Source organism: Salvelinus sp. IW2-2015, linkage group LG10 (genome assembly GCF_002910315.2).
Source record: "Salvelinus sp. IW2-2015 linkage group LG10, ASM291031v2, whole genome shotgun sequence".
NCBI lineage: Eukaryota > Metazoa > Chordata > Actinopteri > Salmoniformes > Salmonidae > Salvelinus > Salvelinus sp. IW2-2015.
In genome coordinates this window covers 10,651,844-10,670,421 of record NC_036850.1, presented here as the reverse complement: position 1 = coordinate 10,670,421, position 18,578 = coordinate 10,651,844, and the positions used below count along the sequence as shown (strand labels likewise).

Genomic DNA, 18,578 nt, shown 5'->3' with positions numbered 1-18,578 from the left:
GACGGGCGTGGAAGACAATGAAAGCTTTATTGTATGTCATAGATTCATATAAATGTGTTCGGCACCCTTGTTTATTGCCTTTTATTGTAGATACCTCATGATGAGAGAATGAACCAAGGCAAGTTAGAGCACATATGGTTGACACATACTGAAAATAATAGGTAGAAAATCACTGCATACTATAACCCACAATCATTCAGGAACTGCAATGACAACATTAGACAGGATATGTCAAATGCTCATTTATTGTCATTTTTAGATTCAACAAGAAAAATGCATTACAGTTATACTCTACTTCACATTTCAATTGCATATTTAATATTCAGAATGTTACACACATAAACCTCCGGAAGGCTAGTCAAATCATGGCTTGACAGACAAGTCTCTGCTCCTGCCTAGTAAAAACATAACCCCCTCAAACATTTCTTTATGATGATGAAAACCATATGGATGTCAGTTACACAGCTTAAATAAGCATTCGCACAACTAGCAGGCAGGTTCTGCACACACGGCTGACTAGAAAAATAATTTGTGTGGTCACTGAGGCTCCGAATCATGGCAAAGCATGCAGACCACCCCCCCCCCCCCCCTGCTCTTGTTTTATCCCCCTTCAACCCCCTACATGTACGGATACGCTGGAGGGACACACAGCACATCAGATGGGTAAATTAGTCCATTTAAAAATCAATAACAAAAATTACATTTTGGAAAATATTTGTTTATTGTTCGCTCTATAATCACTGATGTCCTGCAAATTAGAATCCATTGTCCTTTTTTTGACGAGCTGAATGTGATGATTATTCTGCTTGATCATAGGCTACCTACTCTTACAAGATCATGTGACCATGTTTTAAGTGAAAGACTAATTCCTGTGAACCTTACTAAACTCCACCTCTTGCCAATAAATCCCTTTTGACCTGCCACAGGAACAATGACTTTCTTCCTCTTTTTCCTGTCCTCTTTTTTTTTTTTTTGCTGTCTTTTATTTAAATATTTAATTCASTTGTCTTCATGCATGTGTAGTGCGAAGTGTCATTTAGATCTGAGGCCTGGTTTAAAGTGGCGCACGGGAGACTTTTAAGAGAGAAAAAGAGAGGGGCTGCTTCCAGAGCAGTTTAATACTGATGGGATCTGAAAAGGTGGAGACGACAGAGACTGATAACTAATGTACTTCCTGTGTACTTCCTCCCTCACTGTCAGCCCTCCTCCCTCTGCCCCCCACCCAAAATAACTAACTGATGTGTGATGTGTGAGTTGTGGAGGGAAGGATGACATCGTTAGAGGATGAGAGGTGAGTGAGACTTCCACTTAGCACAGAGTGATGCGTTCACTCAGTTAGCGGGAGACAGAGAGCTGAGGAGACGTAGAATGGGCTGGCTGTGTGTGTGTGTGCATGTGTGTGTGTGTGTGTGTGTGTGTGTGTGTGTGTGCGTGCATCTGCATGCGTGCGTGTGCCTGAATGTGTGTGTGTGTATGTGTGGGGACATACCCTGGCTCTTTGATGCTGTGCCCGGTCGTTAACCGTCTGTGTCTGCTACCGGCACACAGCGAGAGGCAGTGACCTCCCGTGACCCTCGGCCCTGCAGAAAGGGAGAGAGAAAGAAATCTGAGCATTGTGATGATGCTTGAGCTAATACCCTGAGTGGACCAGGCACCGTCGTCCTCGGTCCTCCATCTGGGCCTTGTGTTAGCTTACATCAGAGCTGTGAATACATCCACACAAACATGGTTTAACTCCTTTTTTTGTCAGTTGTCAAATATAACAAAAGAAACGGCAACATATTCTACAATGATATACATCGTGGAATAATGCCATGAAACGTTAGCTCAACAATTTTTGTTGTTGTTCAAACAGACAGGAAAGTTTTCCAATAAAAAATGTAGAGAAATGTTTTTGGGCCTGAGCAGAGCATTTTCACCAGCATATGATCATGGCTGTTTGGATCTCATCTACTTTCAAATGGTGACAAAAAGGTCATAATGGTGAGATAATGATATGATTATAGCGTCCACTTAATGTTGGTAACCATGGTACCAGCTAAGAGAGGTTTGCGATCCAATGGAACGGGAGCTAAGATTGGCACCATGAAAGCAGTTCAGTGTTTTTACACACCGGCGGAACGCCCTCAACTCAACTCAGCATAGTAATTACACATTAGGCTACTAGAACCCATCCAGGGGGTGGTTAAAAGTGTACTGTTTAATGGATATAGAATATGGATGAGGGAGATCATAGTTTCAGATGAGTCGGAGACACTGAGCTCTATGTAATGAGAACTGAACATTGGAGGGGTATTATGGGCCATCATATGGATGCGACAGACTGTCACGCTGATAGACAAAACACGTCACATCCTAAATAAGAAGAAAAACTCTTGATAAAAAAACACTGTAGGAGTGGGACACATTTTAAATGACAATTAAAATCAGTGTATATGGAGGGCAGAATAAGACACGTTTGGAAAGTGGAAATTCAGAAATCACCTGATAAATCCGTCCCCACGAAGCTCTAAAATTACATCCCTTTTTCCCCCTCCTTTCCTTCTGTTTGGTTCTGAGTAACGACTTCATCAGAATACAATACGCAAAGCAACTTCACTACTAGGTGCTTTTCTCTCCCCTGAAAACACTGGCCCCGACCCAAGCGGAGGCGAGCAGGTTTTATGTATCACATTCGTTTGTACAGATCACACGGTTTCACTGACGTTTTACAAGACGCACGGTTGGAAAAGGCTCTCCAAAACAATAGGACACGGCTCTGCTGTGACACTTCAGACGGCCTGAGGTTCTGCTAGAAGTCAGGGGGCCCTCCCCCTCCAATCAACACACTCTCTGACACACGCACACACTGCAGCAAACACAGCCACCTGAGGTTGAGTGTGTGTGTTGCATGCAGATGGGGTGGGCTGAGAAAGGTGAGCGGGAAGGTTGCACAGATTTCATACTACATAATACACAAGAGGTGTAGTACAGGAAAAGGTCAGATGTTCACACCACCTAGCTCTGCTGAGTCGGTGAAGGGGAAGACAGGGTGAGAGAAAGGGAGGATGAGGGGAAGACAGGGTGAGAGAAAGGGAGGATGATGGGAAGAGAGGGTGAGAGAAAGGGAGGATGAGGGGAACAGAGGGTGAGCGAAAGGGAGGGTGAGGGAATGGAGGGTGACGGGAAGAGATGGTGACAGAAGGGGAGGATGAGGGAAGAGAGGGTGACAGAAGGGGAGGATGAGGGAAGAGAGGGTGAGAGAAAGGGAGGATGAGGGAAGAGAGGGTGAGAGAAAGGGAGGGCACCCCAGATTTATGTGGGGTGTAATGATGTGTATTTCTATCCACGCTCTCTTGAGCACCACCAGCATCCCCCACTCCCCCCCATWCTCTCTCTCTCTCTCACACACACACACACTCGCTTGCACACGCAGACAAACGCACACACTCACAGACTCTCTTACATACACATACATACACACACACACACCCCTTCTCTGCGTGGGGTCTTTGTTCTGGACCCCAGCCTGCTCAGTAATCCCCGGCATGCACATTTGACCTATGACCCCTGTGCTTCCCCTTCGGAGATGGTGGTCATCAGAACTGCGCTCACATGCACCTGTCCACTGGCAGAATAATGATGATGATCCCACCATTGAARGTGTGGATTTAGCTGTGAGTCGCTGGCTTGGGTCAGGGCATCTGTGGTCATCCGTAGACAGCTAAAGGAATAGCACTTCCCAAATCCCATTTAGCCACAAAAGAGGAGTTGGAGTGAGTCAGCTCTGAGACTGAAGCTGAGCACTTGATCCTCTCACTGGGAGATGGTATTTCAACAGGAAACCCTTCCGAAAACATCTACACCTACAGATGCTGAACGTCTGAGCCTTTCTSTAGGTGCTGCTGCCGGTCAGTGACGACGCAACCCATTTTCACGATAATCACAATAAAAACTGAAATGGAACAACGTTGCTCGAGGTGTGAGATAAACATTGAGAAAAGAACAAAAACCAAACATATCCTGGGGCTAGGATGGGAATCATTTAAACATCTGACCTCCGCCATGATGCTTTCTTATGCTCTTACTGCTTTTGGTAAAATGGGCTAAAACAGATTCCTTTGGATGTGTAGGCCTGTGTGTAGCAACGGTAATTCAGACAGGCAGAAAGTATATAGAGCCCAGTACACAGTGTCAGCTTGGATAGTGTCCCTCCTGTGCCGAGGGGCGGCTAATCAGTGGCTTGTAAAGGAGACCGCGGAAGCCTAGGGGCACACGCTTACCCTCACACACACACAGCTGACACACGCACAGCTGATACACACACGCACATAAACACACACACACACACACAACTGCGAGAGTTTGTTTAAGTCTGCATGGGGTCACCATGATGCTATGTGATGGGAGGTTGATCCACAGGCAGATTCCTCTGCACAGCGTTAACATTGACGTGTCCTACACGGACCGAGTCTTCCTTCAGATGGGTCTGCCTCCAGTCTTCAGGGGTGAGGAAGGATAGGATAGGAGGGGCTGAGGTTTTCCTGCTCCCCTCCCTCCCTCCTCCCTCCAMTCCCCACTGTGGCTAAATGGGGGTTGGGTACAGGTATGAAATCAAATGGCCCCGGTCATATCGTTCCCCTCATAACGGTGGAGGATCTCGAGGATGTCACAGTGGGAGATGGGTTGTTCTCCCCCTCCTCCTCTCGGCCATTAAGTTCATCTATCTCACTGTCTATTTAGCGAGAARGATCCTACTCAGGAGTGGTGAGGGAATAAAGGCGCAGAGAATGTCAGCGCAAGATAAACACCGGTGCGGTGAAGTGGCTCTCGCACGGCTGACGTGACGGGAGCGAATCTCGTGATTTGTATCCGCAGCCTTAAGTCTGAGAAAGCGTCTCACAATTGGACTGGCTCATCCCACAGGCAGGCRGCTTGTTCTGAGGCCAACATGAAAGGGATGTGTGTTGCTGCTTCATGCTCTCTCTCTCTCGCTCTCTCAAACCACTCTTATTTTTTTCTGCTCTCTTTTTCTCTTTATGGCCCTCCTTCCTTCTCTCACTTCTCCCTCATTCTTCCTCAACCCTATTTCCCTTTAATGATGTGTCTTTCCCTACCTCAGGGCCAGCAATTTCCTAAATCTATGTTCTTTCTATCCCTCTCTCTGTTCTCTGTTCTCTCTCTGTTCTCTCTCTCACCCGCCCTCTCTATGTTCTCTGTTCTCTCTCTGTTCGCTGTTCTCTGTTCTCTCTCTCCTCCCTCTCTGTTCTCTCTCTCTGTTCTCTGTTCTCTCTCTGTTCTCTGTTCTCTCTCTCTCCCTCCCTCTCTGTTCTCCCTCCCTCTGTTCTCTCTCCCTCTGTTCGCTGTTCTCTGTTCTCTCTCTCTCCCTCCCTCTCTGTTCTCTCTCTCTGTTCTCTGTTCTCTCTCTGTTCTCTGTTCTCTCTCTCTCCTCCCTCTCTGTTCTCCTCCCTCTGTTCTCTCTCCCTCTGTTCTCTGTCTCTGTTCTCTCTCTGTTCTCTCTCTGTTCGCTTTCTCTGTTCTCTGTTCTCCTCTCCCTCCCTCTCTGTTCTCTCTCTCTGTTCTCTGTTCTCTCTCTGTTCTATGTCCTCTCTCTCTCCCTCCTTCTCTGTTCTCTCTCTGTTCTCTGTCCTCTCCTCCTCCTCCCTCTCTCTGTTCTCTTTCTCTCTCTCTGTCCCATCTCTGTTCTCTGTTCTCTCTTGTCTCTGTTCTCTCTCTGTTCTCTGGCTCTGTTCTCTCTCTCCCTCCCTCTCGCTGTTCTCTGTTCTCTCTCTCTGTCCCATCTCTGTTCTCTGTTCTCTTCTTTGTTCTCTGTTCTCTCTCTTCTCTGTTCTCTCCGCTCTGTTCTCTCTCTCCCTCCCTCTCCTGTGCTCTGTTTTTCTCTCTCTTTGTGTCTCTAGCTCCTTTCTTGAGACATCTCAGTGTAGTCTGAGGCGGGGTTAAGGTCTAGATGACTTGAGTTTGTGTGTGAAATGAGGAGGGCGGGGCGATTGAGGGAGGCTGTATCAGCGAGACATCAGTCGTAATTAATAAAGCTGGGCCGCACTAATTAAAAAGCATGATTAATGCAACAGGGAGGATATATAGCACGACATGGCACATCATCGTCTTCTGAGTCACAGTTCCACAGGCTCTGAGGGGGAAACACATGGAAGTGGATCTGAGATGGAGGGGAAAGTGACTGCTATGAATAAATCACAAATGAAACCCCCACACACACAAACACAAAAGCCTGATCTGATTAAGCTATCTTCACCATTTGAACAATGGCTTGCATAGAAATGTCACTGCCTTGCTAGCACATAACGTTCTGAGAACCATATGTTCCTTAGAGATTTGTGAGAGCGTAGTTGTCCTGTGGTTATTTTGTATACAACCTTTGCACAACTTTCTGGGAATGGTTCAGGATATTTGCTTGGCTTTGGGACATTTAGGGAACTTGTAAAAAAACAAYGTTATTTTMTTGGTATTTCATTACTTTAATGGAACGTTTCCTAAAAGTAAAAAAAATGGTTACATTTAATGTAAATGTTGTTAATGTTCTTGGAACGTTCTCCAACTTGTTTGACATTGGGAACGTTCTCAAATAGWTCAGAGAACATTAAGAAACCAAGTTCACATCTGTGGGAATTTCAATACTTCAGCATAACGWTTCGTACAGGTTTCCTCAGAGCTTAATTTGTAAATCGGSAACAAAARATKAGCGTGAGAGTTCTGAGGTACCGGAACGAATGAGAAAAAACAYCACCTTTATAATAAAGCATTGCATGCAAATCATCACATTTGCGTAATGGCATCGAGCAGTAGATTAGAGGCACTTTTACATTTTRGTAGCCTCGGGTCCGGGAAAATGCAATTCTACATAATTTTACATGACTGGAGACTTTGCCAGAATCTTTTTAAATAACTCACTTTTTTTTTTTACCGCACAGGTTACTTTTACACTGACAAACTGAGAATCTGAGATCAATAAAAACAAACTTGTCCTGAATCCATCAATAGCCTAGGCCGAGGTGTGTGGAGACACATATTGTAGGCTAAAGTATGAGGTGGAAATGAAAGTCCTAAAAATGGTTTCCAGTTTCACTGACTCCCCCAATGATGCGCAGCTCACTGGCTGGTGATGGCCAATGTGCTCGTTCCAAAAGCCTGTCTCTCTCTCTCTTCTGTAAAACAATACTTGGAAGTAGATCAAATATTTTGGTAGCCTAGAGCATAGCAGGAGCCATTTGCTTTCCGGCTTGTGTTTACCCTCGATTGTATTTGAAATATTGAGAAAGACCTGTTTTGTATGCGTGCTGTTTTTTCACTGACAGATTTGTGCCAGATGTAGGTTACTCCTTGTTATTGGACTACAAACCACAGCTAGGCATTTTTTTTAAAGAAGCTATTGATACTCTGTGGCTAAATGATAGGCCTTCTCATGAGGTAGTAGGCTATTCTGAATTATTTCACTTATTTCTGAACAGACAGCAGTAGCTCTATAACTTTGGCAAATGTATTTCAATTTATCATGGGTGATGCAGTTCCTTCAGAACCCTTCGCGCAGCTATGATTCTATAAGGAAATACACGATGAAATGCAACGCTGGATAGATGACAGTTGCAGGTTCATGCCTATCAGAGCAGAGAGGGATCATGGAAAGTGAATCTCATTCTAGTTATGTGGGAGATACTGGTGCGCTTCTCACACGGCCACGGCCGAGTGTTGGTCTCAAACATAGGTTACTGTGTTGCGCAAACCACAAACCGGCCCAACCCAAATCAACTCTTAGAATTCTAGGCCCAGGCTGAAAATATACTTTTTCACAATATGTTTTTTTGTGGGGGCAGGAGAAACCTCTTAAGGATCCGACCCTTTTTTTTGGGCCACTAGATGGCAACAGTGTATGTGCAACATTTTAGACTGATCCAATGAACCATTGCATATCTGTTCAAAATGTTGTATCAAGACTGCCAAAATGTGCCTAATTGGTTTATTAATACATTTTCAAGTTCMTAAYTGTGCACTCTCCTCAGACAATAGCATGGTATTATTTCACTGTAATAGCTACTGTAAATTAGATAGTGCAGTTAGATTAACAAGATTTTAAGCTTTCTGCCCATATCAGATATGTCTATGTACTGTTTGGTTTTTCTGTTACTTACAACCTCATGCTAATCACATTAGCTTRCGTTAGCTCAACCGTCCCGTGGGGGGTGGCACCGATCCCGTAAAGGTTAAAGAAGAGGCAACTCGAATGAACATTGATCGCTTTAATTATAATTTTTACATTGCAAAGAGTTAGAGAAAAAATGTCATGCCACGAGAGGTACCGGACCCGGCCAAATAGGTTCCGGAAAAAACTGTCCAAAATGGAGAGGTGCCAGATCCTGTTCTGGCAGAATCCGGCTAAAATGAAGCACAGGGTTTCCTCATGGTTCTATTTCAAGTCATGTTCTCAAATTGTTCTAAGAACGTTAAGAAAACTTCCCATAAAAACCACAAGAAAACTTTAGTAACATTCAGGGAACGTTCTAAGAATTGAAAGCTATACAACCTGCTCTGTCTGTTGTAACAGACATTGCAGTTGCGCGAGCTGGATGCAGTCCCAACACATTGCATTGGAGCAAAAACAATCAGTGTTTTGTGTGATAATGTAGGCTAATCTTTATAGTTGCTGCCATATCCTAGCCACTAGCCAGAATTCTTGAAAAAAGAATGTAACTCCCTACTTGAGTTTTGGGCCAAAAAACKATCTGCGTTTTAACTACTCAATGATCATGCAAGTACCGCACAAGTACGCTACCTAGCTCTTCCACCTCTATTTTGACTGTTTGTATGTGTCTTGCTTGTGCTTTCCTAAATATACTGTTGCAACAGACARCAAAGTGTGTACGAACATGTCCATCATGTTCTTATTTTTGTTTATTTATTTAAMCAGACAAAGCAGTTAAGAACAAATTCTTATATACAATGACGGCCTTCTGGGTAACAGTGGGTTAACTGCCTTGTKCAGGGGCAGAACGACAGATTTTTACCTTGTCAGCTTGGGGATTTGATCCAGCAACCTTTCGGTTACTGGCCGCTAGGCTACCTGCCCCCCTTATACAGTAGGAGTCTGTTTAAAGCCAAACTGTAGTATGTCACTATTGCTGTAAGTCAATGCCTAGCAGAGTCCACACATTACAGTGAGAGCAGAGCCTGTACTGTACTTTACTGTAGGAAGACCCTCCTAATGACTTGACCACGTCTGGCTCGGCCTGTGATTCAGTTCCCTGCGGGTGACGTCACCGCAGACTGATAGTGTGGGCTTTAACTAGGTGATCTCATCTCTTCTTCATTTTTTACATTTTAACAGACGCTCCTATCCAGAGTGACTTACAGGAGCAATTAGGGTTAAGTTCCTTGCGCAAGGGCACACTGACATGTTTTTCCACCTCGTCGGCACAGGGATTSGAAACAGCAACCTTTGGATTACTGGTCCAACGCTATCAACCGCTAGGCTACCTGCTGCTGTACCTCCTTAGCATGCAGCTCAACGCCTTATTCCAGCAGTCTAACATCGTTAACATGTATAAGTCGTGTCTCTATCTGTTGCATTATCAGAGAAATGGATATAACAGCACATAACAAAGTACAAAACGAGGCTACCGTAGGGTTAGTGACAGGACATGATAATTCAGTGGTCAACCCYATTTCACTCTAAAATGCAGAGACATGAGAAATGAGGTCACTTCCTAAATGCTGGAGAAGAKCATCTGTYATTTWGCATCCTTAYCTGTTCTAAGTGGGTTTACCATAAGGTGTGCACATCAGGGGTGGCTTACATTAAGAAAACAAAACAAAAAGGGCCAGCATTTCTCTTTTTTWAATTTGTGCTTGGTTCCCTGTTTGTCTGGTTCTCATCGGGGTAAACATTTGTTCCAGTTGCAGAGCTGGAACATGAATCACAGACGAGAAGAGGAAACCACACTGACAGCTGCAGCTCATTACCGGCACTATTACTGATACAGGGGGCTGCTGGGGGAAATTCCTCCTGCCACAGAAAGCGTTCCTGTTTACCATACACCGCCTAGGATCAGGACCTACACACACTCACACACACCTGTCTCTTATACACATCTAGATGTGTATAAGAGACAGCACACACACACACACACACACACACACACACTCCTCTTTCTATCTCTCCCCTTATCTTTATCCCTCCCTCCCTCCCTGTCTTCCTTTCTACCCATTGCACTCCCTACCTCTCCCTCTGTCTGTTTCTCACTCCATCCCTCCCTCCCTCTATCACTCTCTCTCTCTCTCTCTCTCTCTCTCTGTCTTTACTCACCATAAGGAAGGATTGACTCACAGCAGTACTCCATGTCACATGGCTCATCCAAAACCCACAACTCAGTAAACTGTATATAGTTTTACTTCTTATGTTTGATTTTCACACAGGAAACAAACAATCATATTTATTTAAACACATACTAACAAGCTGCAATATATTCATCCTGTGAAAATGAATTAGAAGTTAGCCTAGACATTAAAGTGATTAATGGGCTGGGGTCAATTCTATTCCAATTCAGTTCAATCTGGAATAAACTGAAAGTTCCAATTACAAATCTTTGTCATTGAAACACGTTAAGGAAAAATGGAATTGGAATCCGAATGTCAGTTCACTTCCTGAATTGACTGAATTGGAATGAAATTGACCCTAACTCAAAAAACAATCCATGAAAGTGTCAGCGGAACATTACGCTGAGAAAAGGCAATGCATTATCTGCTGTGTCATTCAACTCAATAGATGTGCTTGAATACAATTAGATCATACGTAGAATAATAGTGACACAACATCATTGTATACTAGGCAACACTGCTCTTCCACCTCATTTGAGAGGTACCTAGGTCTATTTCCTTTATTGCAGACCGGATCAACAACTGAACTGCTGAAACAACACCAGTGTCAGGTCTGACTGTGACACAGGCCTACCTGATCCAATGGGTTAATGCATTCATTTCTCACCATTCCCCTCAAAAACATAAATCAAGCACAGCAAAACACCACCTTGTATTCTGACTCGTCCAACCCTCTTTGACCTCTGCCAATTTTTATCTCATTTTGGCTTAACTTTGTAGATCAGACTTTAATTTTGAAGCGGGTCTCTGGGACAGTGATGAATAGGGTACATCATGGAGGGCTTAAATTACCCTCTCCCTGGTGGCTAGCGGCCGGGAGGGTTGGAGGGGGAGGCTTGGTGACCTAGTAACAGACAGAGAAAGAGGACTGGTCAGCACTTGCCCTCTCAGCCCTGCAAGCTCGCACAGCACACCCAGCTATGGAAGAGGGAGGACACAGGGAGACAGAATAAAATACCTGCATCCACTACCTATAACATTCCATCTCTGTGTTTTCAGAGTCAAAGTGCAGGTTATGTCTTGTTGAGATGACTTTGACTTTTGAGTTGCTTTGGATGATAACTCTGCCCTAAATTGGAGTTGGCCTATTATGCTAATAGCCGCTATGTGAAAACRCAATTTTTGGAATAAATTGTGACAAAAATTATTTCATATTTTATTTMATATTTGACCTCTGAATATGGAAAATTGTTGCTGACATTCACCTTATCTTCTTCCAAAGAAAAAAAGGTAGGTTCCTGAGTTTGACAACGTTCACTTCACCTGAGGAGTATGCAGCCTGGATGCATTGGGAAGGGGGAGCTAGTACTTAATAAATAAACACAAATCCATATAGTTATATTACTGATCTCAGAAATACCAATAGGCTTAAGTCCTCTTTCCACACATTATAATTTCATTTGCCAGAAGCCTCTTGTTTCCTTTATAGCTACCAAATACTTCCCCTCTTATTCTAGGAGGCTATAGCCAATCCCTTGCGCATTTTATACAGTCTACTAGGAACAAGTGTGCTGTGAAGCTGAATGGATCAGGTGAGCGCACTCTCCTCGCCAATGTGATCACCATAAGATTCCTGATGGTGCACGGGCTCAGAGCACTATTTACAAACCCCATTCTTATCCATTCATACTCCAGTCCTCCAGTTTTCCCAAATATCCCTTTTAGCAGGAAGACAAGTATACACATGGCTGCTGCAAGCCCATCCTCGACCCCCGGACAGAGAGCAGGTTTGGCAACTGTGTGGTGCGCGCCTCCATGGGTCCCGCAGCGCTGCTATYTTATGACCTAGCCGACCCTGGTGCGTCGCAGCTGACTGCGTCGCCAACACGGGAGTCTATTGCAAATATTCCCGGGGGAGCTATGGTCACAGTAGCGGCAATTATTAACCTTTATTCGTAAAAGATGTTATCTCAAACCGCAGGTTATAATGGCTTTATGTAAGCCTCTGGTGAGTTTGTGCAAGTGATGGTCCACCTCGCTCTGTGTGCATCAAAGCGGATGCTCCAAATACCGCCCCAGCTAATTACTTGCCACTTGCTCGGCTGCGTAAACTCGAGTGTTCCTACAACACGGTTGGTGCGGTGAACGTAGTAAATAATCATACGGGTATATTTTGGTAACGTTGTCCTGACCTTATAGGGAACATTGGTCAAATGTGTTAGTTTGGTCGATGAACATATCGTAGTCCTACTTAAAGTCCCAATATCCAATGTGGGCTAGATATATTTACCAAATGTAGTGCAACGTTTGGAATGAAAAATKAATTAACAATAACATCTTTGTTATTTGACCAATGTAGTTGCATTGCTTGCTCTTTGGGATTTTAGGGTGGGTTCTGTATAAGCACTTTGTGACATCTGCTGATGTAAAAAGGGTTTAACAAATACATTAACATTTTGCTTGATTGATTGATAGATTGATTATTTTAAAAAGTGCATAAACACATGAAAATGTAAGATAATTKCAGTGTTTTTTAAACAAAAATAATCAACGGGCTCATATGATAATGGAAAAGCCCAGGTATGTAAGGTATGTATGGATGGAAAAGCAAAAAGTGATGCGAACAGTGGACACACACTGTGCCTCCCCCAAAAAATGTATGSACCGAGTAGATACAGCACAGTACATTAGACGGACTCAGAAGTCACTTTGAATGAATGATATTTGGGGGATAGTCTATTCCAAAGCACCACGGAAGTCCTAATCCATCAAATTAAAATCGAGTTGATTGAAACGAAAAAATAAGTTTGATTGTTATGGAATAAAATAGCACCACTTTTAGGCAACACTTTAATAAGAGTAAAAATTACAATAGTAACAGATTTAACCAAAGAAAATGTTGATTTTACCAAATAAAAATGACTAGGCCTAAAGGATTTATAGTCATCAACAAAACTTGGCATTAGAGGCAACATGCGATAGGCTACACTTCCCTAAATCATATGAAAAGTTCAGGTGGGGTTCTGATTCTTCTCTAACACTAATTTGATCCTGCAATTTTTGACAAGTCTCTGTCTTCTTCTCCCAAAAGGAAAAGGGAGGTCTAACGATAGTTAGAAAGATCCAAACTAGGTGTTGGAGTAACGGAGGCGTTATGGGGGAAGTTGCTCCAAGCTCTGAGTAACAAAATGGAGTTGAAAGTTATCAAATAAATATCACAAATATATACCAAGAAAAGTATCACACTTTTAACTTAGCATATGACGTATATGGAAATTGCCAAACTTTAATTAAACAAATTGCAAATGAAACAGACAGTTTTGTTTGCTTGTTTTTTGTCTATAAAGTGTGTTACTAGGTAAGGTCTGCAAAAACTTGCTAACTCTGACATGCGTGGGCGTTAAAGAAACAATCATTTTAGCTGTCGGATTTTTTTCTTCTGTAGCCTATAATGAACAAGAATGTGTGAGCATAAAACCATCTTCATTTGAATCCTACATAGTCTAAAAGTTATCGAAAGTTGACTTAATGAACAGACCCATTATTGTTGTGCATACACTTTACCTTGATAATTGCGCGGTAGAAAACAGTATCTGAACGGAAAAATAAATGCATTTTCCTCTACAATAACCATGGTCACTCGAATCATTGTCACAGTTACAAAAACAGGTGCTGATTAAGTTACATGTGAACGAGCAAAAAAGGGCGAGACGCTTAAATATGTGCCCTTTCCCCATCTCTCTCCCTCTCTCACTCTTTCCATTTCTGACTTCTGCTCCCACACACACACACACACACACACACACCACACACACACACACACACCACACACCACACACACACCACACACACACACACACACACACACACACACACACACACACACACACACACACCCACACACCACACACACACACCCACACAGAGAGAGAGAGACACACACACATGTACCAAAGGGTCATTTACTGTAAGAGAATGAGTGCACTTATTGCAATATTAAGGATAAGGAGTAGGCCTAGGCTAGAAAAATAAACAAAAGTCCCACAGAAGCCTACCAAGCAACGCTCGCAGGCTTAGTTTTAAAATAAGGGGTAATAAAAAAATATATGTTCATTTTTTTATTTGATAAATCTACATCGTTATTGTTATTGTTATTATTAATAATAGTAATAATAAAAAACATTAAAAACTGTTGAAGGTTACAAAACTCCTAACAACAGAACAAACATCAGTAACAACAATCCCTTTTTGGATATTTCTTCTATACTTCTGTTTACTTGAAGATTTATAAAGTTACGTTTAAATAATCATTAAATGTCATTATAATTCAACTTTTCAAGGAATCCATATCTGATCGTAAATTGAAGAGAAGAGTTGTAGATAGCCTCATCCCTGCAAAGCTAAATATAGGCCTAAATGTGCCACACGCTAAACATGGAAACTAACTCTAACGTTATGACCACACGCTTCAACTTTTGTTTTAGCGGGGAAATTATTGCGGTCTTTTTTAATTCAATAGACCTATCCAAAGGTGTAATGGCATGCACGTTTGGCCTAACCTGTAAACATAATGGACTGAATCATATATCTGCAAACAGAATGAGGGATATGACGACTTTCTATTTGGCATTGTATACAACGAATGAGGCAGAAACATGTTCAAGATAACTCATATTATTCAAAACAATAGCGTTTTGTGACGTTAATCTTGAAGTTGAAATGCTGTACTGGTCACTCACTCGTAGCCACACACACACACACACACCCACATGGGCATAATTGACATCTTTACATTTTACTTCACGATCCCTAAAAAAACATTTAAATTCGTCTCATGTATTGTAGCCTTTGTTTATGCCATTGGCACACTCTTTTCAATAGAGCGAGCGAATGATTAAGAGTAGATTAGAAATGTAGCCTAATACTGAACTGAAAGTAAAGTAACGCCAAGAGARCGGTCAAGTTATCGAATTGCTATGCATTATGTACTTCTGTAAAATGGTATGCAACCACCTGCATTTCGTCTACTTATCACCCTAAGTTAAAAAGAAAGAAAGAAAAAACTCACATTCTTCAACATTGTCTTGGAAACATGTTGAATAATTCTCTGTAGAATATTTCATGTTAGGCCTATTGAATTCTGTACATATGTACAGACAATCCTTTCCAGTTCTCTTCCACAACTCATGTTGTCCTCAGCACCATCATGATATATCAGTCAGCCTATCTCAAGTAAAGCGTTCTATTGCACTTYGCCTTTTGGTGCGTTCCCAAAAAGCCCTTTTACGCGCCTTTACGCACAAACCGAATACAACTTTGGATACTATGTTTTTAGTCCACCTGAGATAAAATGTGTATATGGTTACCATGGTTTGCATTAAAAAACATAGTGATTCTTTCAGGTAGCAGTGGCTTTCCAGAGTTAACAKTAGGCTTCAGACGACTAGAGGCAGAGTGGCGCACAGCTTTACATAGCCCACTGTCTCAATGCAATGCTAGTGAAAAGCTACCGATTGCATCAACTCTGCCTTGATTCCCTTTTGATTTCTTGTATTAGGAAATGAGAATGTCGACCATTAGACCACTGAAAATCTCCAGCTTGTTGACCAAGGCGAATGTGTCAGAAATGTAGAGGCGCTATGCGGAGGCTGCTGTGTCTACTGAGAGGGGTATTGTCGTTGCGAGTGTGCAGAGCGTGTGACACTGATGGATGCGCCAATGGTTAGACGGACAGATGCTTGGGCGGATCTAACGGCATGCAGTGGTGTAGCGGAATACGCAGCGAGATTAGGCTAAAACATCCAGAATCAGTGAAAGACTGCTCTTTCTCATCCCTCAACAAGCCTGGCGAACGGAGAGGAGATCGTGTTCCTATCGAGCGACTCCTCTGCCACTAACAAGGGATTGATCCCCTCTGCGGTCAGATATGTCTGACTATTGACTAGCGTGAGACTGGGGAAACCACGACACCGCAAAGACACGGACACACACATCTGGCAGAAGAAAACATCCTTTGACAACTTACCGTGTTCTGGTTAGCGAGAAAATCATTTGCATCCACAGTCATAACCTTTCCAGCAGACAGCGGACCAATTGTATTCTATCTTGAAGATGATCTGAAAAAGAGGGATCATTTTTCCACTTTCCCCCTAAATAATACAGAAAATTCTCTGTAAGTTTTTTCTTTACTGTGAGGGAAACATTTGAAAGAAAAAGCTGATAGTGTCTGTGATGGTCCCAAATCTGGAGGATGGGGGTGTGTGCATCATTTTGATCTCACCGTAAAAAAAAACTAGCCTACTATTCTTTCCATTCTGTATCAACAAAAACAAGGAGAGCGCATGATACGGATTTTGTGCCTGACTCACTTGAGCAGAAGAAGGCATCTTGCAGTAAGGAAGACTCGACTGATTCGCTGTTGCTGTTTTAAATACCTACTATCAGCCACACAAAGAAGAGGAAAAAGTGCTATTAGCAGCCAAGAAAGTGTTTGGCAATAGCTGCTGATCCATGCTCTCAGAGCAGCTGAGGCACAGCACGAGTCCATCCCCTCCTTCTGATGTACATTATTACAACAAGGGATACCCAATCAAGCACGTATCTCATCGATTCGAACTGCTCTCCGTGGATTTTGAACGCGCTTGGACAAAATAACGGAGCGAGCCAGCGTGTGGGCGACAAGTCCGTCCATCTCTTCTTTCAACCTTTGCCTTTACCTCTGCTATCTTAAAAACAATATATATTTGTTGATGTTTTAAGGGGACTTGGAAAGACTRGGATTTTCATACGATGGCTACAGCGACGCGGAGATGCTGCCTTGCTGGTTTTTAAATTGCGTGTGATTACTGGAATCGAAATCCTCATGGATAACGCAGTTAATCAACCGATTGAGTAAGTATGCCATTCCGTTACCATCTAGTCAACATTAAGATAGTCCAATAGCCTAGGGAAGTAGAAAATGTTTTGTTTCCATRTGTAGCCAAAGAGTGGAACGGTGCTCTCCTCCTTACAGTTATGCTATTGTATCAGCATTTGATCTSCAGCATGCATGRATGACTTTTGAAAATGCTCATGAAWGATTTCTTTCAAATAGCTAAGCTTACTTTTTATGCTGTATAGACTGTATAGTTCGTATCAGACACCGTTATGGGGCTGCGGGAGGGACAGCAGACATGTGATGCTTACATGACAAGAGCTAGCTAGCCATTGGATGTGCACGGCACAGATGTGACAGCGCTTGATGTTTGCCCCTGTTTGCAGACTTTGAGTGACGCGTTCATTTCGTTTTCCTTTAAGCTTGCCTGTTGCAGCCTCCAWCGCGGAGTGAGAATCACATTGAGGCTGAAGATTTTTTTTTCTCCCACCACTGTACTCTCCGTCTCCACACTGTGATATCCAAGTCGAACAGGAGAAGAAAAAAAAGCTTGTTCTTCTTCATCTTCAGATCTACCCGTTCTTCAATGTCTGCATTTTTGTTTGAAAACTGCCGATCTATGTCAGCCTTCTGAAAGCGTCCCGGGTACCGTGTAAGGAAGCGCCGCTATCAAAGAAGAGCGGACCAGCTAGGGATCTCTGGGGCTAGAGAAGAACTCTTCAGAACCCCGAAATAAGMATGCCGCGGAGGAAACAGCAAGCGCCCCGACGTGCGGCAGGTACGACTCTATGATTTGCATGTTATCACCTCTGTTTTTACTACGACTGCTGAGCTATTTCCATTGCTTTCACTAGTCCTACCATGTATTGTACTGAATCATGTGCGTGTAGCTACATTGTAGCATAGCCTACAATGGGAGGAAATGGCAAATACCCATTCACTCAAAGAGGGATGGTTAGGCTACTAGCTATAAGTTTTTTTGTACTTTCCCTTTGAAGGGGATGTGCTTTTTTGTTTTTTTTACAACCACGTAGACCACGTTTGATACTAGCCACCTACTATTTTAATAGTAATTGCATTATCAGCATACTTACATAGCCCATTAGGCTACATAGCCTAGTTATTGGCAACATTGTTTAAATGTTCTAAGTTTATAATTTTTTCGATCTTCTGGGGCAACAATGAGTCCATTCGATGAACGATCTGCTAACAACAGTTCTCGAAAGACATGGAAGGTTTACAGGCCGTAGCKCTATCCGACTAGTCAGACAACTTCAGCTTTGATTGGTCTCTCTCCATTTTACCCTATTTTAGCCTACTCTCCCTTCCTCCCTCCGTAGGGTGTAGATATTGACTCCATGAATTAGAGATCTATAAA

The 18,578-nt window shown here is 42.9% G+C and overlaps 1 protein-coding gene and 1 long non-coding RNA gene across 3 annotated transcripts in view; one reads left to right on the top strand and one right to left on the bottom strand.

Moving 5' to 3' along the window:
- Positions 1-229: 229 nt before the first annotated feature.
- LOC111969268 (uncharacterized) lies at positions 230-16,868 on the bottom strand. The gene is made up of 3 exons (XR_002877972.2): positions 16,695-16,868; positions 16,352-16,442; positions 230-1,580 (listed from the first exon to the last, which is right to left on the bottom strand). It is a non-coding gene; the product is annotated as an uncharacterized lncRNA (long non-coding RNA).
- The window catches only part of tshz3b (teashirt zinc finger homeobox 3b), a 43,853-nt gene continuing 42,118 nt past the window's right edge, over positions 16,844-18,578 (top strand). The window contains exons 1-2 of one of the 2 annotated variants that reach the window (XM_023995289.2): positions 16,844-17,217; positions 17,623-17,978. In XM_023995289.2, the coding sequence (XP_023851057.1) occupies positions 17,939-17,978 (40 nt within the window). In that variant the 5' untranslated portion in view covers positions 16,844-17,217; positions 17,623-17,938. The remainder of the gene's footprint in view (positions 17,218-17,622; positions 17,979-18,578) is intronic. The other variant, XM_070445380.1, reaches the window with a different exon arrangement.